This window comes from Siniperca chuatsi, linkage group LG9 (genome assembly GCF_020085105.1).
Source record: "Siniperca chuatsi isolate FFG_IHB_CAS linkage group LG9, ASM2008510v1, whole genome shotgun sequence".
NCBI classification, from domain to species: domain Eukaryota; kingdom Metazoa; phylum Chordata; class Actinopteri; order Centrarchiformes; family Sinipercidae; genus Siniperca; species Siniperca chuatsi.
The window spans coordinates 20,473,608-20,493,625 of NC_058050.1; the positions used below are offsets into that span (position 1 = coordinate 20,473,608).

The 20,018-nt window shown below is 39.9% G+C and overlaps 2 protein-coding genes across 3 annotated transcripts in view; both read left to right on the forward strand.

Moving 5' to 3' along the window:
• Positions 1-4,231: 4,231 nt before the first annotated feature.
• eomesb (eomesodermin homolog b) lies at positions 4,232-10,124 on the forward strand. Its single transcript, XM_044207052.1, has 7 exons — positions 4,232-4,551; positions 5,937-6,644; positions 6,854-7,008; positions 7,315-7,436; positions 7,999-8,157; positions 8,496-8,557; positions 8,780-10,124. Exons 2-7 carry the CDS (start codon positions 6,121-6,123, stop codon positions 9,564-9,566), a joined length of 1,809 nt encoding a protein of 602 aa, XP_044062987.1. The 5' UTR covers positions 4,232-4,551; positions 5,937-6,120; the 3' UTR covers positions 9,567-10,124.
• Positions 10,125-11,014: 890 nt separating this feature from the next.
• Positions 11,015-20,018, forward strand: part of LOC122881219 (ankyrin repeat and IBR domain-containing protein 1-like) — a 36,725-nt gene continuing 27,721 nt past the window's right edge. Inside the window, exons 1-5 of one of the 2 annotated variants that reach the window (XM_044207093.1) lie at positions 11,015-11,224; positions 13,606-13,890; positions 15,030-15,330; positions 16,582-16,764; positions 17,636-17,753. In XM_044207093.1, the coding sequence (XP_044063028.1) occupies positions 13,703-13,890; positions 15,030-15,330; positions 16,582-16,764; positions 17,636-17,753 (790 nt within the window). In that variant the 5' untranslated portion in view covers positions 11,015-11,224; positions 13,606-13,702. Of the gene's footprint in view, positions 11,225-11,340; positions 11,471-13,605; positions 13,891-15,029; positions 15,331-16,581; positions 16,765-17,635; positions 17,754-20,018 lie in introns of those variants that run through there. The other variant, XM_044207094.1, reaches the window with a different exon arrangement.

A 20,018-nucleotide genomic window follows, 5' to 3' on the forward strand; every position in this document is an offset into this window, starting at 1 on the left:
TTACAGTATCACTTTGAAGTTGTTGCAACTGTTGCTCCACTAGTGACTCACAATGTAGATGATAGCTCAGAGTGCCAATGTGGCTCCTGTGTTACATCAAATTACTCACTCTCAAATACCAACAATTCTACTGTAACTAACAAGATGTTTTTTTGAATGTGTCATTATATTTGTCTGCAACATTACATTACCATAATGCTGCTATCTTGACCAGATCTCTCCTGAAAAACACATCCGTTATCTCAATGACTAATTGGTTAATAAAGGTTAAATAAAGAGGACTTCATCCCCTTCCTGTATTTGTAAAGAGATATTCAGAGAGATAGCCTTCCAGTATAAAGTCATGCAAACAGGATCTCATTAGCAAATGCAAATGAGAAAACACCAAATCTTCGCAGAGAGGCAGAAGTGTATCTCCATGGGATAGCTGGAACATGACAGCTCACCAACCGCCCCCACGCTGAGCACCAAATGTGATGGTCCGCTCCTGCTGCTACTCTTAACAGGATGTAGGACCAAACCATAAATGTAAGCGTGGGGGGGGGGATGACAAAGTGGGTCACTAGAGGCCTGCGCCTTCTGCCATTTGAAGCCCTGCTGTAAAAACTCTCATTGGTGACTATTAGTTTGTGGAATAAGTATCCCAGTGGTATTTGTTTGTTATATCAGTTACTTATGAAAGTGTTCTAATAATATGTACATTTCTGTTTCCATTTTTGCTTTATATATATATATATATATATACATATGAAGAGTTCATTTGTAAAAACAGATATCTTATTAATTTTCCTAAATCATGTTTTCACCATCAAACTGCATGGTGTTGCGTTGTTTTGATTAAGAAGGTGTTTATCTGTTTTTGCAAATTAACTGTTCATATATGTATTTCATAAAAGTCTAGAGTAACAAAAACAGATTTTTATAGTCTTCAAATGCCAAACTCTTCAAGTGTATCTGAGCATTAAAGTTTAGTTTTGATCTGACAAGAAAAACTTTGCACAAATGAAGTTCTTTATGCATTGGTAACTAATTAACAAAAGGGAGTAAAAGATGAGCTGTAAAAATTGTATTTACAAGTGTTCATATTACATCACAAAAGAGGGGGAACATATTTCTGGTTTCCTGCATGATCTGTGAAGGCAGCTGATCAGCTAGGAAGGCAGAAAGCTGAGATCACATTCAATTAAAGTGGTAATTAATTAGGTTTGTATGTCTGTAAGTTGTTGAGAGGGCATTTCCCAGGAAGTGAGAAAGGCAAACCCTCAGGTCCAATCAGAACTCTCGTCTGAGAGCGTGTCTGTCGTGACATCACAAGCTGCGGCGGGCAGAGTTCCTGGTATGGCTTCAGACCAACAGACCTTCTGCTGCCAGCAGGGTGGCAGTGGCCTAGGGCAGGGCGGCGATGGCCAGGTCACCAGCTTTTTCCTCCTGCCTGGCATGAGCACTGCGGGAGGGGTGGCCGGCAAGATGGCAAGATGTCAGAAACAGCCCTTTAGACGTGTCAAAAAGCAGGCACAGCTAGGGGAAGCTGCTCATCGAGCGTGACAGAGAAAGGAGTGAGGCCATTATACAGACAGGCTGCCTAATAAACACATGATAACAAAACAGCGTTATGTGACGTATAGTTTGTTTTTGGTCATGAGATAAGCTGATTTAAGCTAGAAATTCTATGTTTTCGTCATCACAAAGCAAAGCGCTATAGTAAATAAGCAACAGGTCTTTGCCTGCACGTGTTTAAACTGAAGAGCGGGGTAGAATGCATAGAAGCCAAATACTGGAAAGTTCATTTTTAAGACCCCCTCCAGATATGTTTTAAGACATATAAAATGCTCTGCTTTGAATAATAATTTGTGACTGAGTTGTTTTTTTTTTCACAAAAATGTTCAATTACCTTCTTAAAAAATCATGTTTAATTACATCTACTCAGTCTTCCTGACTAAAAGATCCAGAATCTATGAATATGCAAATATTGTTTATTTCAAAAGTAAAACTACTAGACACAACACATCTCCTACTTGAGCAAAAATCTATTCTCAGTGTATGTGCACTGGAGGGTACAAGTTTCACAATTGTGTAAAGTTGTATATTGGACCACGATTGGCTCCAAACATATGATGTCACAAGATCCTGCTTGTATGTACACGTGTTAAACTGAGATTTAAGGTGAGCAAAGAGAAACTTTCCCCCCTTCAGCAGATGAATGTGAAAACAGCCTTCTAGTGTCAAACTCTGCACACACATCATTCTGCACAGTGACGCTCAAACATCCAGGTGAAGTAGCCAAACACATTTTTAACTAGAAGGGGGGACTTGAAGATATTTCTGAAGGAGGGTGAATGCAGCAAAAACTTTTTACAGTGCTCAATGAGTGTGTCGGCCCTTGCACTGGTGGGACAAAATAGAATCTAGAAACTGCAATAGAAACGTTTTGAGACTCCACGCATTCTCACTTCTGACTCATTGGTTTTACCATCAAAGCACATGACCGTATGTGTTTGTGTGTCAGATGAATAGTATGATAAATAAAGAAAGAGAAAGCTAGAGGATGAGAAAAAATTTAATGTGCTTGGATTTCAGTCCAATACAAATTGATACTTGAGAGCATTTTACTACAGTGACCTATATATAATACATTTATTTACAGTATCAACTAGACTTACTGATACAAAAATAACAGGACAGAAGATGTAATTTAGTCTACAAAGGGGAGACAGGCAAGCAGGGGGAAATACTTCTAGTTCAAAGTAAATTTAGGACTACCAAAACTGCATGTGCACACAGAGATCTGTGAATTCTTACTTTATATTCATGACTTGGAAATAATCAAACAACTCAATCAGTTTATCAGTTCAATCAGCAGAGGTGTATTAGCTTGAGACTGTTTGCTGTTCAAATAGTTTACCCAAATTGTTGATTTGTCTTGTTTGATGTGCAGTCTGTTTATTTCAGAGGTGGCGACCCGCTTCATTAATCCACTCACTGTCTTTATCATGTAAAGTTTTCTTCAAGCAAGCAGCAGCAGCAGAGCATCGTCTGGTCTTGAGAGAAGAGCCGGCCTTTAAGCTGTTAAAAGGTGCCCCATTAACATGGTGATGCAGCATAATTTAAAGTCTGACTTTGGTTTCCTTTGAACTGAAGAAGTAGAAAGAATCAAGGAGGAAACAGTCTGATACGAGTCCCTCTGAGAGCCAAAATGGTCGGTGAATTTGTGACAAACTTACATATATATTGGGGGAACAAATGGGCAACATTCCTCATCAGCATTGTACCTTTTTATTGGGGTGAACCACATAAGACAGTGTGTGAGTTCCAGTGTTAACTTGTTGATCTACTCATACAGATATTTAAAATAAAATGCCCTTTGTTTCTCAGTGTCGCTGACGATAAACACAGGAACACACATTTGTTTCTTCATAGAGAGTTTGCTCCTTTTGGCCCAATTATGGCAAACTCACAGAGTAGCAATGTAACCCATAACAATCCCTTCACATGCCTTGGCTGCTCTCCTAGTTGGGCCTCCTCACTCTTATTGTGCAATATTAGCACTGATATGGGAGATCGTATTGATCGTATATCTGTACCAGTCTTTAACCACTACTACAAAGACAGTGATACAGCTGAGTTTCAGCCATGACAGGTTCCATCTGTGCAGCTATTGTAGCAAAACAGCCATGAAAATTAAAGAATTGTGTTTATTATTTGTATACTTTATGACTTATTGTCAGTGAGGTTCACATTTACTTTCCAGGTCCTTATTTCACAGTCTGCCACATTTTGTACAACATGTCATTGTAGGTAAAGCAGCATAATGGCTGAGTCTCCATCTCTCAGAGTTACTACTTGAAATTAGCTGCGACTTTTATATCAGTAATATTATGCATTGTTGAGGCTAATTTTGTCAATGTGCTGAAGATGTTTAAAAGTAGACTTTAATCTTGAGGCCAGATTGCCACCACCTTTCAGAAATCTGAACATGAATGTGCTTTTCTCTTTCTGTTCAAACAGGAGGGGTTGTGATTTGTAGACATCAGACATCACAAGGAAATGACAATAACCCAGATTATATAACAATATAAAGCACAATATATTGACCCCCACAGACATGCTCTAAACCCTGGTGGGAATGTTATCCTGGTGATGTCTTTGTGAGGATGATGAGATGGAAACAATTCATGGATGAATTGGGAAGCAGCCTCGCTCTTACACACCTTGGCTGTGATGCTGAGGATCCCCTGCCCCTCCCCTGGAGATCAGAGGAGAACCTGATAATAGGCTGCTATCTGTGCGTCATGGCCACAAGAAGAGAGCAGCTGTGAAAGCGGGAGTGCGCCTCTACACTCTGATCAGTCCGCCTCCACATGGCTCAGGCTTTATTTCATGCTCCCTCCTCAACCCCAAACACAACATGATGTCATGTACCGGTATGGGCTCAGCTTCGCAGCTCATTTCGCGCGTTGATGTTGCCTAAGATTTTAATTTAGGCCTAGTTAAAATAATTTTCTTGTGTCTTAAACTTGATTTGCAAACGGAGACAGGAGGGAGACTCGCTGGGTAAGTTTCTATTTTTCAAATACTTTTTTTTTTAACATGGGATATATAGGCTACCTTTTAATGCCTTATTACAATGTTAAATGAGACATTTGTTGCGAGGAATTAAAACAGTACTCGCCCCAAAATACAACAAAAATAATTTTGCCTTTTTTAATTATTTACAGGGAATTAAGCAACGCGAAATCATTTTATTTGTCTATACACATATTTATTTGTAGTACTTTATTATTAATTCTATATTGTTGGTTGTCGTTTCTCACATCGGACTGTCTGATCCAAGAAACATCACAGGTTTCTTCAAATGGAAAAATAATTGGCTATTTCCCTTTTTCACGTCGGGTATCCCGTTGGGACACAGAGCCGCATCAGAACTGAATGAATGCAAATTCATTAACTCTGAATAATAATGGGCCTATTGGATTAACAGCGCCCAATCTATTACTTATAAAGTAGTAAATTTGTTCCTTTTTTTCACAAAGAAATGTTTATCATAAGATAAACGCATTGCTAACTTTACAACATTTTGGTCTTTGTTTTGTTTTTTGTTAAGACGTGGGGTCATCTCCTTATAAAATATGAAAATCAAAAATATCACAATTTGTTTTTACCGAACGAGGGGTTTACTCTCAGACTCTCAAAATATGCCACGAACTTCAAGAATCGTGGGCGAGCTTTCACTTCAGTTTTACACCACAAAACTACCCCCAAAAATATGTGCTTTATTTAAAGTTTGTCATATGATTTACAAGAAATTGGCTCTTACCTCGAGCCGGTTCCCCTCCAATATTATCCAAAATTAACTAATTTTTGGACTGTCACCAGTTCACCTAATCTATGTTTGATCGTTGACCAGAGAGCTACTGACCGACTCAGGTCAGCTGCATTCATTACAAATTCGTCATGGTTATATTATATATATAACTGTTGACCTAAATCACATGTTTAGCCTCTCTTTGTGAATTTCTAATTCTAAAAAAAATAAGCCATTATTTTCATTAAGCTGAATTTAAGGGAACAACATTCCCCTAATCGTGATTTTAAAACAGAGAGAATAATTAAAAGAGAAAGAGAGAACACCTATGCCAAAGATGACTTGTTGTGAAGTTACAGTAAAGCCACAAAATTGTTAAAAGACTTCAGTGACTGAACTCAACAGTTCAAGTTTGATGGCACTGCCACACCCTGATGCGCACACAAGATTTTCGACTTTGATATGACGGCCATGCATTACTATCTCATTATATTTTCGTTTATGCACAAGATGCAATCTTGACACTTGTTTTAGGCCTTTGTTGGTGACTCACGTAGCCCAATGACTGTATATGTATATGTTTATGCTGTGTAGCCTGGGCTGCTAACCACAATCTGTTCCTCTCTCATTTCAGATTTCAGTGGATGAGGGAAGAAAGAAAGAAAGAAGTTTTTATCAGAACACCTACAACTGGCATTAAAACTGTTTTAGTGATTCCTGAAAGGGGGGGGGACTTCCAGGAAACAACAGTCTCAACTGGGATCAAAGAAAGCAATCAACCTCTGTATCAACGCTGAGTAACGACGACAAAAGCAGTCATGCTCGGCGGTGAGGGAGAGAGCAGCACCTTCACTTCTACGAAGGAAGCAGCGGATGAGAGGTGCAAGTCTCCGGCTGTGGATGGGGACGGTCCGGCTGCTGGCAGCAGGTACACAGAGCACGGGATGGGTGCTGACCGCTACTACATCCCTCCCATAGTTTCTAAACAGAGCCCAGAAACACCGAATCCCTGCTCTTTTATCCCTTATACCCCCAGTGGGACGGTTTACACCCCGTCCGGCGCTGGCAGGTACCCCTCATCTCTCCACCTGGGCTCCGTGTTGCCCCCCGCGGGATTTCCCCCCTCCACCGCCGGCCGCACTCACTTCAGCTCGGCTTACCAGCTCGGGCAGAGCCCTGGCTGCATCTACCCGCCCTACACTGGCTCTGGGTCGGCTCTCAGCAACATTACTCTGCCCACCGCCGGCCCGGGGATGAGGGCCCAGGTCTACCTCTGCAACCGGCCGCTGTGGCTCAAGTTCCACCGGCATCAGACCGAGATGATCATCACCAAGCAGGGCAGGTGAGATGGCAGGAAAATACAACAATAGGATATAATTTACTTTCACACAATTATTGTGATTTTCATGGGAAGTAAGTAAACTTGCCTCAGTTCACATGAATGATTTTTATTTGCTCAAAGAAAAATCTGACTTTCACTGTTCTATAGTAAAATCGTGTTTGTATTCCAATGCGTGTATTATTTATTAGAGTTTGGTTTTGTGCTTGCAGACGGATGTTCCCGTTCCTCAGTTTTAACATAGCTGGTCTCAACATGACAGCGCACTACAATGTGTTTGTGGAGGTGGTGCTGGCGGACCCTAACCACTGGAGATTCCAAGGTGGCAAGTGGGTAACCTGTGGGAAGGCGGACAACAGTAGCCAAGGTACTGAACCAGATCGATATTTAACATTTCATTTTGTTCAGTGTTTTAAATTGAATCATTCACCCCTCAACTAAAGAAACTGGAAAAAAAGTGAAATGGGAAAATAGCAACATTATCTAATTGGCAGATTTTCTATATGAATAAGATAATGCGATACAAAATAAGGCTTATTTTTATGCGTATAGGCTACCTTATGAAATATAGGTGTGCAATCTGAAGCCCTTTTTTTTCAACGAATAGCCTACTAAATGGCCTTGGGCTTGGCTACTGGAGTTTGATGTTGGAAAATGTATTTCTTTATTTCAGGGAACAAAGTCTACGTCCATCCAGAGTCTCCAAACACCGGGGCCCATTGGATGAGACAGGAAATCTCCTTCAGCAAACTAAAACTTACCAACAACAAAGGAACCAGTCACAGTACTTCACAGGTAAGCCAAACTAATAAGTAATAAACATTTAACCCTCAGATTTAAATATATTGTATTAAACTTTCAACATAATTTTTGTTGCATTGAACTGTGATTAATTGGTTGTTTTCAGCACCCCTATGTATTTTTAATTTACAGTAAAATATCTTAGATTTTTGCTAATGGGTAACCCTGATAAATACTCCATAACAGACAAGATTAAAGCGCACCATTAATAGATATACGTAAATCACCAGCACAATTGGGAGTCATTTTTATTAAATTAATTAAATTAATTTGCAGGGTTTTATATGCAGCGCTCACATGACGTTTCTGCTATAAACAGAAGTTGTGCAAACGAATTCTTTAATCAAATGAAATTAATTGCACTATCCTTAAACTAACACTATGGCCGTAGGCGGAATAAATTTTGCGCCATAAGGCCAAACCACTTATGCAAACATAACCTTTGTGCACAAATTCTGCGTGTTTAGAAAACTAAAAAATATATATAAATTTGTGCTTACTTTTAAAAATGAACGGATGATTTAATGGATTTTTTTTTTACCATGTTCATATGCAGATGATTGTCCTGCAATCGCTGCATAAGTACCAGCCTAGGCTGCACATCGTGGAAGTGACGGAGGATGGGGTGGAGGACATTAACAGTGACGTTAAGAGTCAAAGCTTCACCTTTCCAGAGACCCAATTCATAGCTGTCACTGCCTATCAGAACACTGATGTAAGCATAAAATAATCCCTTCTCTTCTATGCCATGATATGGTTTTTGAGATATAGGCTGCTATTAGTATATACTCAGAGCAATAACCCTGCTTTCTAAGTATAAATTGTGTGTTACATCTTGTATTGATCCATTTGTCATTTCAATTCATTGAAACTCATTTAATGGACATGAATAGCATTTTTTTTATATTAATCAGCTATTTGCTATTAACTTGTATAGTGTGACATGCAAGTGTTTAATAGACACATAACATGCATGATGCTTCTTTACACTTGTTCTCTCTTTATCTTCACATATCAATATGCTTCTTATTCTTCCATTTTGCTTGGTTTTAGATTACACAGCTGAAAATTGATCACAACCCTTTTGCCAAAGGATTCAGAGATAATTATGATTCGTAAGTATTTTACTTCATTGTCATGCATTGCTCACCAGTTATAAAATGAGTATAAATATCACATTTTGACAACACAGGAATACGTCAAATTATACTTGTACTGTGTTTTCATATGTGTACACCAACTCATTTTGAAAGAAATTTTCACACCTGAGGGTTTTTTTTGCACACACACAGTGCCCTTCCTTGACCTCAAGTTCATAAGTACATGTATTTTTTTAGAATGTACACAGCTACAGAGAATGACCGCCTGACCCCATCACCAACCGACTCGCCCCGTGCCCACCAGATTGTCCCCGGCACCCGCTACACCATGCAGCCCCTCTTCCAGGATCAATTTGTCAACAACCTTCCCCAGAATCGCTTCTACAACAGCGAGAGAGCCGTGCCACAGACTAACAGCCTCCTCTCACCTCAGGCAGAAGACGGAGCTTCACAGAGGTGGTTTGTCACCTCCGTGCAGCAAGGGGGAAACGGCAGTAGCACCAGCAACAAGCTAGATCTGACACCCTATGAAGGGGAATACTCTAGTTCCCTGCTTCCTTATGGTATTAAATCCCTGTCCATGCAAACATCCCACGCTCTCAGCTACTACCCAGACTCTCCTTTCACCACCATGTCTGCAGGGTGGGGGTCCAGAGCACCATACCAGAGAAAGGTAACTACCAGCCTGCCATGGTCTCCCAGGCCCAGTCCTACTGTTGGTTTCCCAGAAGACTCAAACAAAGTTAAACCACAGATAGATGAGGAGGTTAACAGCAGTGGAGGCCTGATCTCCTCCTGGACAGAGACGCAGCCATCAGCTCTGTCCCTAGACAAGGCTGATTCGTATTCCATGGCCTGCAAACGAAGGCGTTTGTCTCTTAATGGTCCTAGCACAGAGGACTCACCCTCTGACATCAAATGTGAGGACTTGGTCTCTGCTACCGGCAACAGTAGCTCGTACAGCAAAGAAGCTCCCTCATCCAAAGGCATGGCAGGTTACTATTCCTTTTACACAAACCCTTGAATGTTTTGTCTCTGAAATATTTTGTTTCTCATTTTGATTGTTCTTCATCTGCCACCATGAAAAAGAAATATTATTTAGCTCTTATATTATGTGCACACCCAGAATTTGTCTTGGTGGTGATAAATGTTTTTATTCTCCTGTTGTGGTGACACAGGAAATATCAAGGAGACATTAACATGATGTGTCAAGGGCCATGCGTGGCACAATAAGCATCAGCATCCTGAGAGGTTGGCTTATTCCATCTATTCTATCTATAGTCCATCTGTTCTCCTGGACTATATATTTTCGGAGCACCCCATTTATGTAACTCTGTATATGGAATTTTGAAAGTGCCAAAGCATTTGTTTACATTTCCCCAATTTTTAAAACAGTGTTATGTATGTTTTCATTGTGCATACATTATTGTACACTGCCTTTACACTGAGGTTATGTGTTTATAGATTATTTATTGAAGGCCTGTTGATATGAAATTTGTGCACTCATAAATGTGAGGATAATATGCTGTATATACCTTCATTGCAATGTTCAGATATTTGATAATAAAAGGTATATGTGTTCTATTGAGTACCTGAGTGGTTATTTCAAGTTAAGACACCTTCGTCCCTGATTAAATATAGCATACAACATACAAGATTGTAAGAAGATAATTACTCACAAGGTTATGTTTGATATACATTTTATACTTTTATACATTTTGATTGGTTTATTGCACATATGAACCACAGCATGCACAGGAGTGTGACGGAGGGTAAAGCCACTTAAATTCAGCTGACCCACCTTTTATACTGACATTTTGTTCTTTTTTTTTTAACAAATGCAAGATATATTAAGACTGGACTGTTCAAGGGATAAAAAGCACAATTTCATTTCTATCTAAAAGCATTGGTTGTTTCTGTGGACTCTGTCGCACTCTAGTGGCATTTCATTGTACACACGGCTACCAAATCAATCACTACAGTAGCCTGTTGAGTTGAGATGGAGACTGACAGAACATTGAGTTAAATCTCCATTTTAGACTATAACAGCCTGCAATCGAAAAGTGGGTGAAAGAGTTTGAAGTTTTAAACTTTTAATTTTGATTTTTTAAATTTCTTTTCTGTCAGTGGGAACCTGTACATTTGACACAAGTTGAATAGGATAGGCTTATATGTCCTTAATGTTGCCATAATGCACCACAAATATACCGTACACAATTGTGATGCTGAGCCTTTGCAATAAATAGGAAGACCGGGATCCATTGGACAACAACAAAAACAACTAAAGCATGCGCTTAGTTGGCCACTGCATGTCATCAGTCCACAATATTGCAACGTTGTCATGTTAGGATGTAAAACTTAATTAATGTTATAGCGTGTTTTGGTAGTTTGTTAAATCTGTGGACACACAAAAATGTCATCATTTAGCCTCTGAATAAAATGAGCCATTTCTGTCTCCGCCTGTTTTGGGGGGGTTGTGCTGAAACCTGGCAACCCTTCTAGCAGCCAGCAAAGTCAACGGAGAGTTGACAGAAACATCACTGTTCTGAGCACACATTATTTACGGATTGCCTGACTTAACAAGAAACGGCTCACTTAACGAGAAAAGCCTCTGTTTATTGCGCTAGCGAGTGTCAGTGAAGTCACAAGATCAGGTCTAGAACAGCGACATGTACCATCTGTGTAAGTCGGGATACTTGTTCCTCATTGTTTACTGTGAGTTTATCAACTGCTAGCTAAGTTGGCTAGCAGCGCGATTAGCTTGCTAGCTGACCCGCTAGCGTATGCACTGACGTTAGCCAACGCAGATGCTAGCTTCATGATGTTTTTATGTTTTAAATAACATACAGCTAGCAAGAAATGTTGTGTTTATTGATTAACACTAGCCCTTTCAACTAACGGAATGGCTTGCAACTAACGTAGTATAAGGTCAGTTGGCTGGTGATTGTTTTCATTACCTAGAAATGTAACAAAGCGTTATCACGGACTCTTTATTAACACAACACGCTGCCGTCGGCTTGAGCTAGCGAAAATGGTAAACACCACACAACATGGGGAAAGGCCTGCATGAAGGAGTTTAGTGACAAGTAGCAAGCTACGCAGACAAACTGTTAACGTTACATTTTTATATCCTTAGCTGCCATAGTTATCGTTAGATATTGGTTGGCGCTGTCATAGAGGAGTGTCTTTACGTTACCTATTGTCAGATAGGTTAGGTTAATTAGTTATACATTTGGAGAGTAACCTTATCGAGTAGTATGTGTGACCAACTATGAGGTTATATAACGCCGTACAAAGAAGAGGTGTTTATAAGTGTTCACCAAGTTGGGACATTGTCTGTTTGCCTTGCCCTCTGTGTTATGAGTGTTTGTCCTTACTTGGCACAAGCTTGACACAGATTTAGTGATGCAAGGCAAGTAAACTTGTGCCATCTGGCTTCATTGTCTAAATGATTAATTGATGTATAATTTTCCTACGTGTTAGTGGTGTGTAATGTGTTAATGTTATTTAAATGTTTGAGTCCTATTGCAAGGATGACTGGAGATTACATTATAAATCATGCATGTAAACTGACTTATTAAAAGTCTGTTACAGAGAGTGAGGAGAAGTCGGAGTCCTATCCCACTCTGGTCTACTCTCTGTTCCACTTACCTCCACTCCACAATGGATGTTTTCATAGAGGATTTTTCTCACCAATCTTCCCAAAATGTTGAAACATGACAGTGGGAAATTATGGCAAAGGACAAAGGAACTTAAGACTCAGTTGGCAGTTTATTCGGTACACCTAGGACTTTTGTATTAGACTGCATTAGTTTGAGCTAGGTGTACCTAATAAACTGGCAACTGAGTGTATACCTTTTGCTTTGGTAGCATTAAATAACAAGTCACCACAGGAGTCTCACTGTCCACATGTATGTATGCATGTATATGTTTGTTTAGTTTTTTTTTTCAACGTCTTACGCTATTCATGTTTTTTGAGTATCAAGTTTACTGTTACTTGTTGTTACTTTTTCCTGGAACATGACCAAAGGCTCCAAAAATTTCCTGGAATTCCCTCCTTTTTCATTCCTATCTGTGACACACACACACACACACACACACACACACACACACGGTCACTTATGTAGTTTATGATTGCTGATATTGTGTGAAGATTAGACCAGTGAGTCAAATCCATCCACAGTCTTCATTCTGTTTACATAAACTGCAGAAAATAGTCAATTTACCTGCAAATGGAATGTCGAAACTCACTTACCATTGCCTTAGTCGTATTTGCCAACCTATGGAGAGGTGGGCATTCTGTATGTACACTTGAAAGGTTTTCAGGGAGCATTCTTTCCTTCTGTTGTTTACATAACTTGCCTACAGCAAGGCATTAATGTGCAGAAGGATTTGCATAGTAGTGAGAATTCAGTATGAATGAATTTTTGCATCATGAAGTATTGCTGAAGGAGATGATGTTGTGTTCTGTTGATTTGTGCTGTAGCTCACCAAAAATACATAAAAGCATCACATTGCCCAAACACTGATGACCATATGGTGCTCTGGTGGAAGTGAAATGCTGACTCGCTGCATGTTGTTCTTGAGTTGAGGATATATTGCTTCTCAATGACTCCTGGCCTCAGTGGGATGGGCAGCATTGGCACAGAGAGGCGGAAGCTCCTGGTGATGCCAGAGGAAGTCTTGTCCTCTCTGTGTGAGCTTTGTTGGCACTATGTTTAGTTATTCAAAACAAAAAATAGAAAGAGAAACACAGGAAGGTGGTTTACAGTGCAGTGGTGATGCTGACACAAGGGCTTGTGGCAGAGCAGCCTGAGCAACCTTGGAGATGCAACGCTTTACTTTGTGATTCAGAGAGAGTGGATGTGATTTATACTCAACGCAGGACTGCTTTTCTTGAAACAGTGGTGAAAATATATTTGGCTTATTTGAAGAATTGGCTTGAGTTTTTTTTTTTTTTTTTGACAGATGGACTCGGTCACCATTTTTTAGTTAGCAAGGCCTTGTTGGACTCGGACACAGCCATAAAGGAATTTAACTCCTGTTTTTCTTCTTTTCTTTAGGACATTCAGTATGCTGGCCTATTGGACTTGAACAGATTGAAGACGACTTAAAAGGCTGTTGTGTCAGTCAGAGCTTGAATCTACAGTAGGGGAAGAAATGGGGAACACAGCAACCAAGTTCCGTAAGGCTCTCATCAATGGGGATGAGATACTGGCCTGCCAACTATATGAAAGCAACCCGCAGTTCAAGGAGGCTCTGGATCCCAACTCTACATATGGAGAGTCCTACCAGCACAACACTCCACTGCACTATGCTGCCCGGCACGCCATGACGCGCCTACTCAGGTCAGGATATGGCCCAGATAAAATCAAACAAACAAGCAAGCAAGCAGACATAATGTCAGAGTCACATATTTTTGGACTGGCTGCTGTCAGTGAGGGGTGAAATGGATATCTAAGGGCTGATAGATAAGGGACTTGTTTGTTGTGCTCCAACTTTTGGATATGTTGCATTTATTAATTAATTTAATTATTATTGTGTTCAAATATCAAGTGTACTTTGAGCACTTATTATTTTTTAACACTCTGTAGCTGATCAACTGGTCCCATCTAGTACTATATTGCTGCATTGTAAGAGAATTTTTTTCATGTTTTGTCTCTATATGTCTTTGTCCCATCTGTCTCTCCACATAGCCATCTGTTAGCAGCTCTCAGGAATGCAACATGCTGGGATAGAATAGGATGGGGCTCCAAAAGCTTCCTATCCCACAAGCTACCAGCCTTGCATGTGTTTGTCTTTACTCCTCTCAGGCCCTATCGTTTCTCCGCTAAAAGGATGCTTGCTCAATTTTATGTGACTACCTGACTTTAAAAAATGCTAGAGTGGGTGTAAACGTCAGCAGGTAACGGCAAAGTCAAGTGGAAGCAATATATATGACTGGATAGATGGATGGATGGATGAATGGATAGATATGATTCGGATGAATCTAGTTTACTTTCCACATGAAGCACTGAAATTGTGAGACTCAGACTGATTAACTCATTTGGATAATGATTTACCTGAGGTGCAATGTGCATTTCCACATTGGTCTCTACTGTGTAATTCTGTAGATTTAATTTCAAACATTCTGAATTACACTACTTAAAATGCTCTAGTATATACAGTTATACTAAAACTTTAATCAGTTATGCCTAACAGAAATAAGTGATATTGGTTATTGGTTATTTCCACCCGTTTGTCAGAAGATAAAATGATTTTCATGTTATTTACAAAGTTGTAAAACAACATGCTATGGGCCCCCACATAGGCTCACAAAAACAAAACAATACAGGCTAATAATTGTAAACCCTGGGAGGTTACTTTGTTGACCAAAGCTGAAATAAAAAGGTAACTAAAATGTTTTTGCTTGCCCAAAGCCATTTCTGGGCCAATGAGCAAATGTTTGAAATCAACTGGTGTCCCTGTCCCTGTCTTATTCTTTTAGGTCTTTTCTCCTAAGCAAAGATGGGAATCCTAACAAGCGTAATGTGCACAATGAGACATCTCTGCACCTTCTCTGCATGGGGCCCCAGATCCTGACCTCAGAGGGGGCACTGCAACCCCGGATCTCACGGCCATATGAAGACAAACATCGTCGGGCGGAATGTCTACAAATCATCCTGACATGGACTGGAGCAAAGCTGGACCATGGAGAATATGAGAGTGCTGATGTCAATGCCACCGACAACAAGAAAAACACATGCCTTCACTATGCTGCTGCCTCAGGCATGAAGACTTGTGTTGAGGTGAGATTCCAAAATCCTGTGGATATATTTCAGTCCATGCAAATGTAAAATATTCTCTAGTATGACATTTTAGGTTTAGATCAAAGGCTCCATAGATGGAAACTGAAGAGCCTCACTAACACAGGGAGCAATTTGAGTGGAAGGAAGATAAAAGGGGCTGGAGTTACCCTGATGTTAACACAAATTATTCAATATCTGCTCTTTTGTACTATGAATATTTGTAGAATAGTGGCTGGTTTGAGGCATTGTGTTAGATCCAGTCTCGATCTTGGGTCAGGAACAATAATTTGCATGCTCATGTCCATTATATTTAATTTGATCAAACCACTCCGTAGTGAGTTTTGGGAAGATACCTTGCAACAAAGAACATCTTTATTAATCCCTGAGGCAGGATGCATCGCATCACTGTGTGTCTCAATATCTGCCTTTGTAGTGTAGTGTTGTGTTTGTTTTTATAACCTAGCTGTGTAATCTGTAAAAAACAGATGTATTCAACTATGGCTGCACAATTAACTGTAGATACATAAATTGCAATGCACTGTATCATGCATTTCATTGATTTTTAATTATGTCATTTTGTACTGTTGAATATTTAAATTTTAATTCCCCCCGAAAGCAGTACAGTGGCATGTACTGTATAGCAAAATGTAATTTGCACCAAGTGTGAAACCGAATGTCAAAATAGGGATGCAGGCAGGTCTGTTTTGATAGAAAGAGAGAAATCCTACATAGAACTTTGGAAAATGGAGCAAAAAGCAAAGTGGAAAAGAATTATTTGAACAAATGTCTGGGAAGCTGAAATTACTTATTCATATTTGAGAGAACAATTTATTAGATTTAGTGGCTCAGCCATTGCCATTGCGGAAAAAAAACACTTATTAAAATTTTGCTCAGAAGCAAAACAATAACAATCAAAAGGAGACTTTCTCTCTGCTGCTACTTTTAAGAAATGCTGCACTTTCTAAAAGTGAAAAAGTGAACATTCATGTTAAGATGCACAAGTGCAATCCACTTATGGGTCCTGAGATAAAAAATTTGTAAGTAATAATCATCATCACAGACAGTATATATCAAAATAATTGGGAATGGTATTTCTGCCATAATTGTGTAGCCTTTAACTACAATCACAGAGTTAGTGGTACTGTTTTTGTAATTTCAAACTAAAGCCAGAGAGCTATAGTACACGTCCATGCATATAGTGTGTGCCCCATTATTCAAAGCCAAATGTTCCTCTTGATTTCACTTGCTCAGTTCCTGGTGCAGAGAGAAGCAGACCTGTTTGCGGAGAACGAAAACCGCGAGACTCCATGTGACTGTGCAGAGAAGCAGCACCACAAGGAGTTGGCCCTGTGCCTGGAGTCGCAGATGGTCTTCTCTCTTGCCCCCGAGGCAGAGGGTATAGAGGCAGAGTACGCAGCCCTCGACCGAAGAGAGGTACAGAATAACATATCAAGGCATAGGGTATACAGCTTTTAGTTTGTCACCCTCAACTGGGTGCCACTTATAACATTACCAATACCAAACTTCTATATAGTCTCTACTAAACTGTTGAAAAATGTAATGAAGCCTGTAACAGTTTTTGTCATTGCTGCTGTTTCAGATAAAACTCTTTTGAGTAAGCTGCCCTAGATACCATAACCTAGCCAGGAGTGTATTATAACACTTACTTTATTAGTGGTGAAATATTGGTACTGAATACTACCTACAATTTAAAAAGTATTCTTTTCCTTGAGAGCAGCATTTTAATGATAAACCCTATACTTTAGGGTACGTAGGATAAGTAATGAGCAGAAGAAACCTATTTTGTAAGAACTGAAACTTTTTCAGTCATAGAGTTTGTAGGTCTGTAGTTTCCTCTTGGAACCAGGCACAATTTGTCTGTAGTCCAGTGTTTAAATATTTTCTGTAATTCTGCTGGCCTGCCATCCACTTCAAATTGCAGATGTTCTGGTTAGACATAAACAAACACACATTCAACTTAGTCACACAAAATTGACTGCTATGAGGCATGTGACATCTGTCATCAGTCTGTTAGCTCATTGGGCCTGGCTTAGTCATGGGTCAGCAGTCGTCTATATTTGATTTGCTTTTAATACTTCTGTTCTCTTCCTCCCCTTTGCCCCATCTTTCTTTCTACTCCCACCCTCATTCCTTCCATTCCCTCCCCCCTCCTCCCCTGGTCTCACCCTCTGTCGCTCCCTCTGCTCTTTCATTACTTTTCTCTGCCAAACTGCCATATTCCTTTTTTGCCTCCATTCCTCCTCTCTTGTCTCTGTCCTTTCCTCTCCCATGCCTTCCTCTCTAGCTGTATGAGGGCCTGCGGCCTCAAGACCTACGGAGGCTGAAGGACATGCTGATAGTGGAGACAGCCGACATGCTGCAGGCCCCTCTCTTCACTGCAGAGGCACTGCTACGTGCCCATGGTACTATTAAACTCACACTCACACAATCACACACATGTAGAGTATCTGCTTGTCCTTAACGGTTGGCACTGGCAGCATCCTGGTAGCCTAGTGGTTAAAACAAATGCCATATATAGAAAGATAGATAGGTAGATAGATAGAGAGTGACAGTGAATGCGAGGGGTGCAGAGGAAAATGTGAGCAGTGAAGTTGTCAATCTGGCAGTAAATGTACAGTGTAGATTACAGTTTGTCAGTGAGCTGCAGCTTCTCAAGGCCAAAGTAAAGCCCCCGTGTATTGTTTCCCAATTGCTGGAAGAGCGTCACTATGACGATCAGCTCCGCCTACGTTGAGGGGGTACTGTGCAGAACCCCAGGATGTTATCTAAAATCACACATTGGGCTGGTGTTTGGTTCAGTGTAAAAAAGCAAAGCCGGCGTAATGACGGCTCTTCTTTATGGCAATATTGTGGGATCTCTGTGTAAAAAGGGCTTTTAATTCTGGCCAGGGACCCTTGTTGCATGTCATAGTCTTTTCTCTGTCTCCCAATGATTCCTGTGTGTATCTACACTGTCACTATCTACTGAAGGCAAAAATACTAGAAAGAAAAAAAAAACACTGAATTAAAATTCAAGGCTATACCCAAATGTTGCTTTTTAAACAGAGATATGCTTTCAAAAATCTTGAAACATTTTTTTGTTTTTACCCCTTGTTTCCACAAAGAGCTTATCCTCGTTAGGTAAATGGACTGCACTTGTATAGTGCCTTTCTAGTCTTCCGACCACTCAAAGCGCACTACGTGTCACATTCATACACTGATGGCAGATGCTAACTGCTCATCAGCTCAAAGAGACAACTAATCATTCACACACTCACACACCGAAGGTACAGCCCGGGTTCAGTGTCTTGCCCAAGGACACTTCGACAAGTGGGCTGGAGGAAGCCGGGATCGAACCATCGACCTTCCGATTGGTGGACGACCAGCTAATCACTAAGCTGCAGCTGCCTCATTTTACTGTTTACTTGTAAAGAAAACTTATATTGTTAAATTTGTCTTCTATTTTTTATTTGTATTGGGATTAGTGAGGCCGTATCTCATATAAACTTCATGCTACAGTCTAGTGATTTCCTTGCAGTCAAAGAGGCAAGATATGAACAGCCTCTATCTAAAAGAATTTCACTTGTGTTGCTCTCAGCTGAGTGTCATTGTCACATGCTCTAAATGCTATTTTGTGGGCTTGTCTTTTCCACCAAGTATGTGAGGAAAAACGTCCACAAATTAAGGTACTTATTTACACACTTGGTATTTACTGTAAATAACATTGTCCACTCCACAGACTCAGGCTTTTCATACAAATAAAAGCAAGTCCACAAACAAGCAGAACCATGCATCATTATGTATAGTAACACAAAGGTGTTTTTGGCCAATATTGGCATGCTGCTCGCTTAAGCTACATCATACATCATTGCTAAAAGTATACATTACTTGTTAGCATTACTTGGTAACTTATATTTCTAAATAGATGCTAGGTAATTTCTGTGGTAATGTAAAATGTTAGCAAAGCAATATGTCTGAAACTTTAATCGTTTGCTTTGAAGCAAACAGTGTCTTTGCAGTGTAGATTGAATGCCAGAAGGAATATAAAGTATGAGATTAGAGTCTAGAGTGACACAGGGTGTAACATTTTTGTTGCCTTATTAAATCTGTTGGTGTGTGAAGTAATAATAGCTATGAATTAAAAACCAATTTACAATCCTTGTTAAGGTATTGATGAGTGTAACACATCCACAAACATCATGTACACATTCACACAGTTCAGCTCATATGAAACACAGTACATATGATATGAAACGACACATGCATCCAAGAGACATACAGTATGTTACCAATAGGCTAAATCTTTGAAAGCCTTTTAACCTGAGGATGTAAAGGAATTACATTTTGCCACATTCTGGATGCCCACAGACATCAATCACTTGTCCTGAATTATTCGACTGATGCTCTTGTAACTCAGGCTTGGCCAAGTACTGAGTAACAGAGTCACAGTTTTGATTTGATTTGCAGCCTTAAGCCACTAATTCTCGAACTAGCTTCACAGCTTCACTTAACCTAGCTAAGATAATGTGTATGACTAACTTCAAATGTTTAACAAAGTTATGTGATTTGAAGCCTTTGAAAATCATTACCCGACTTAATTAATCTAACTTAATTTAGATTACGTTACAGTTTGGGGTTGATTTTCAGTCTTTAAATACCGCATTCTCTATTTCAGTGAGCTGAGTGGC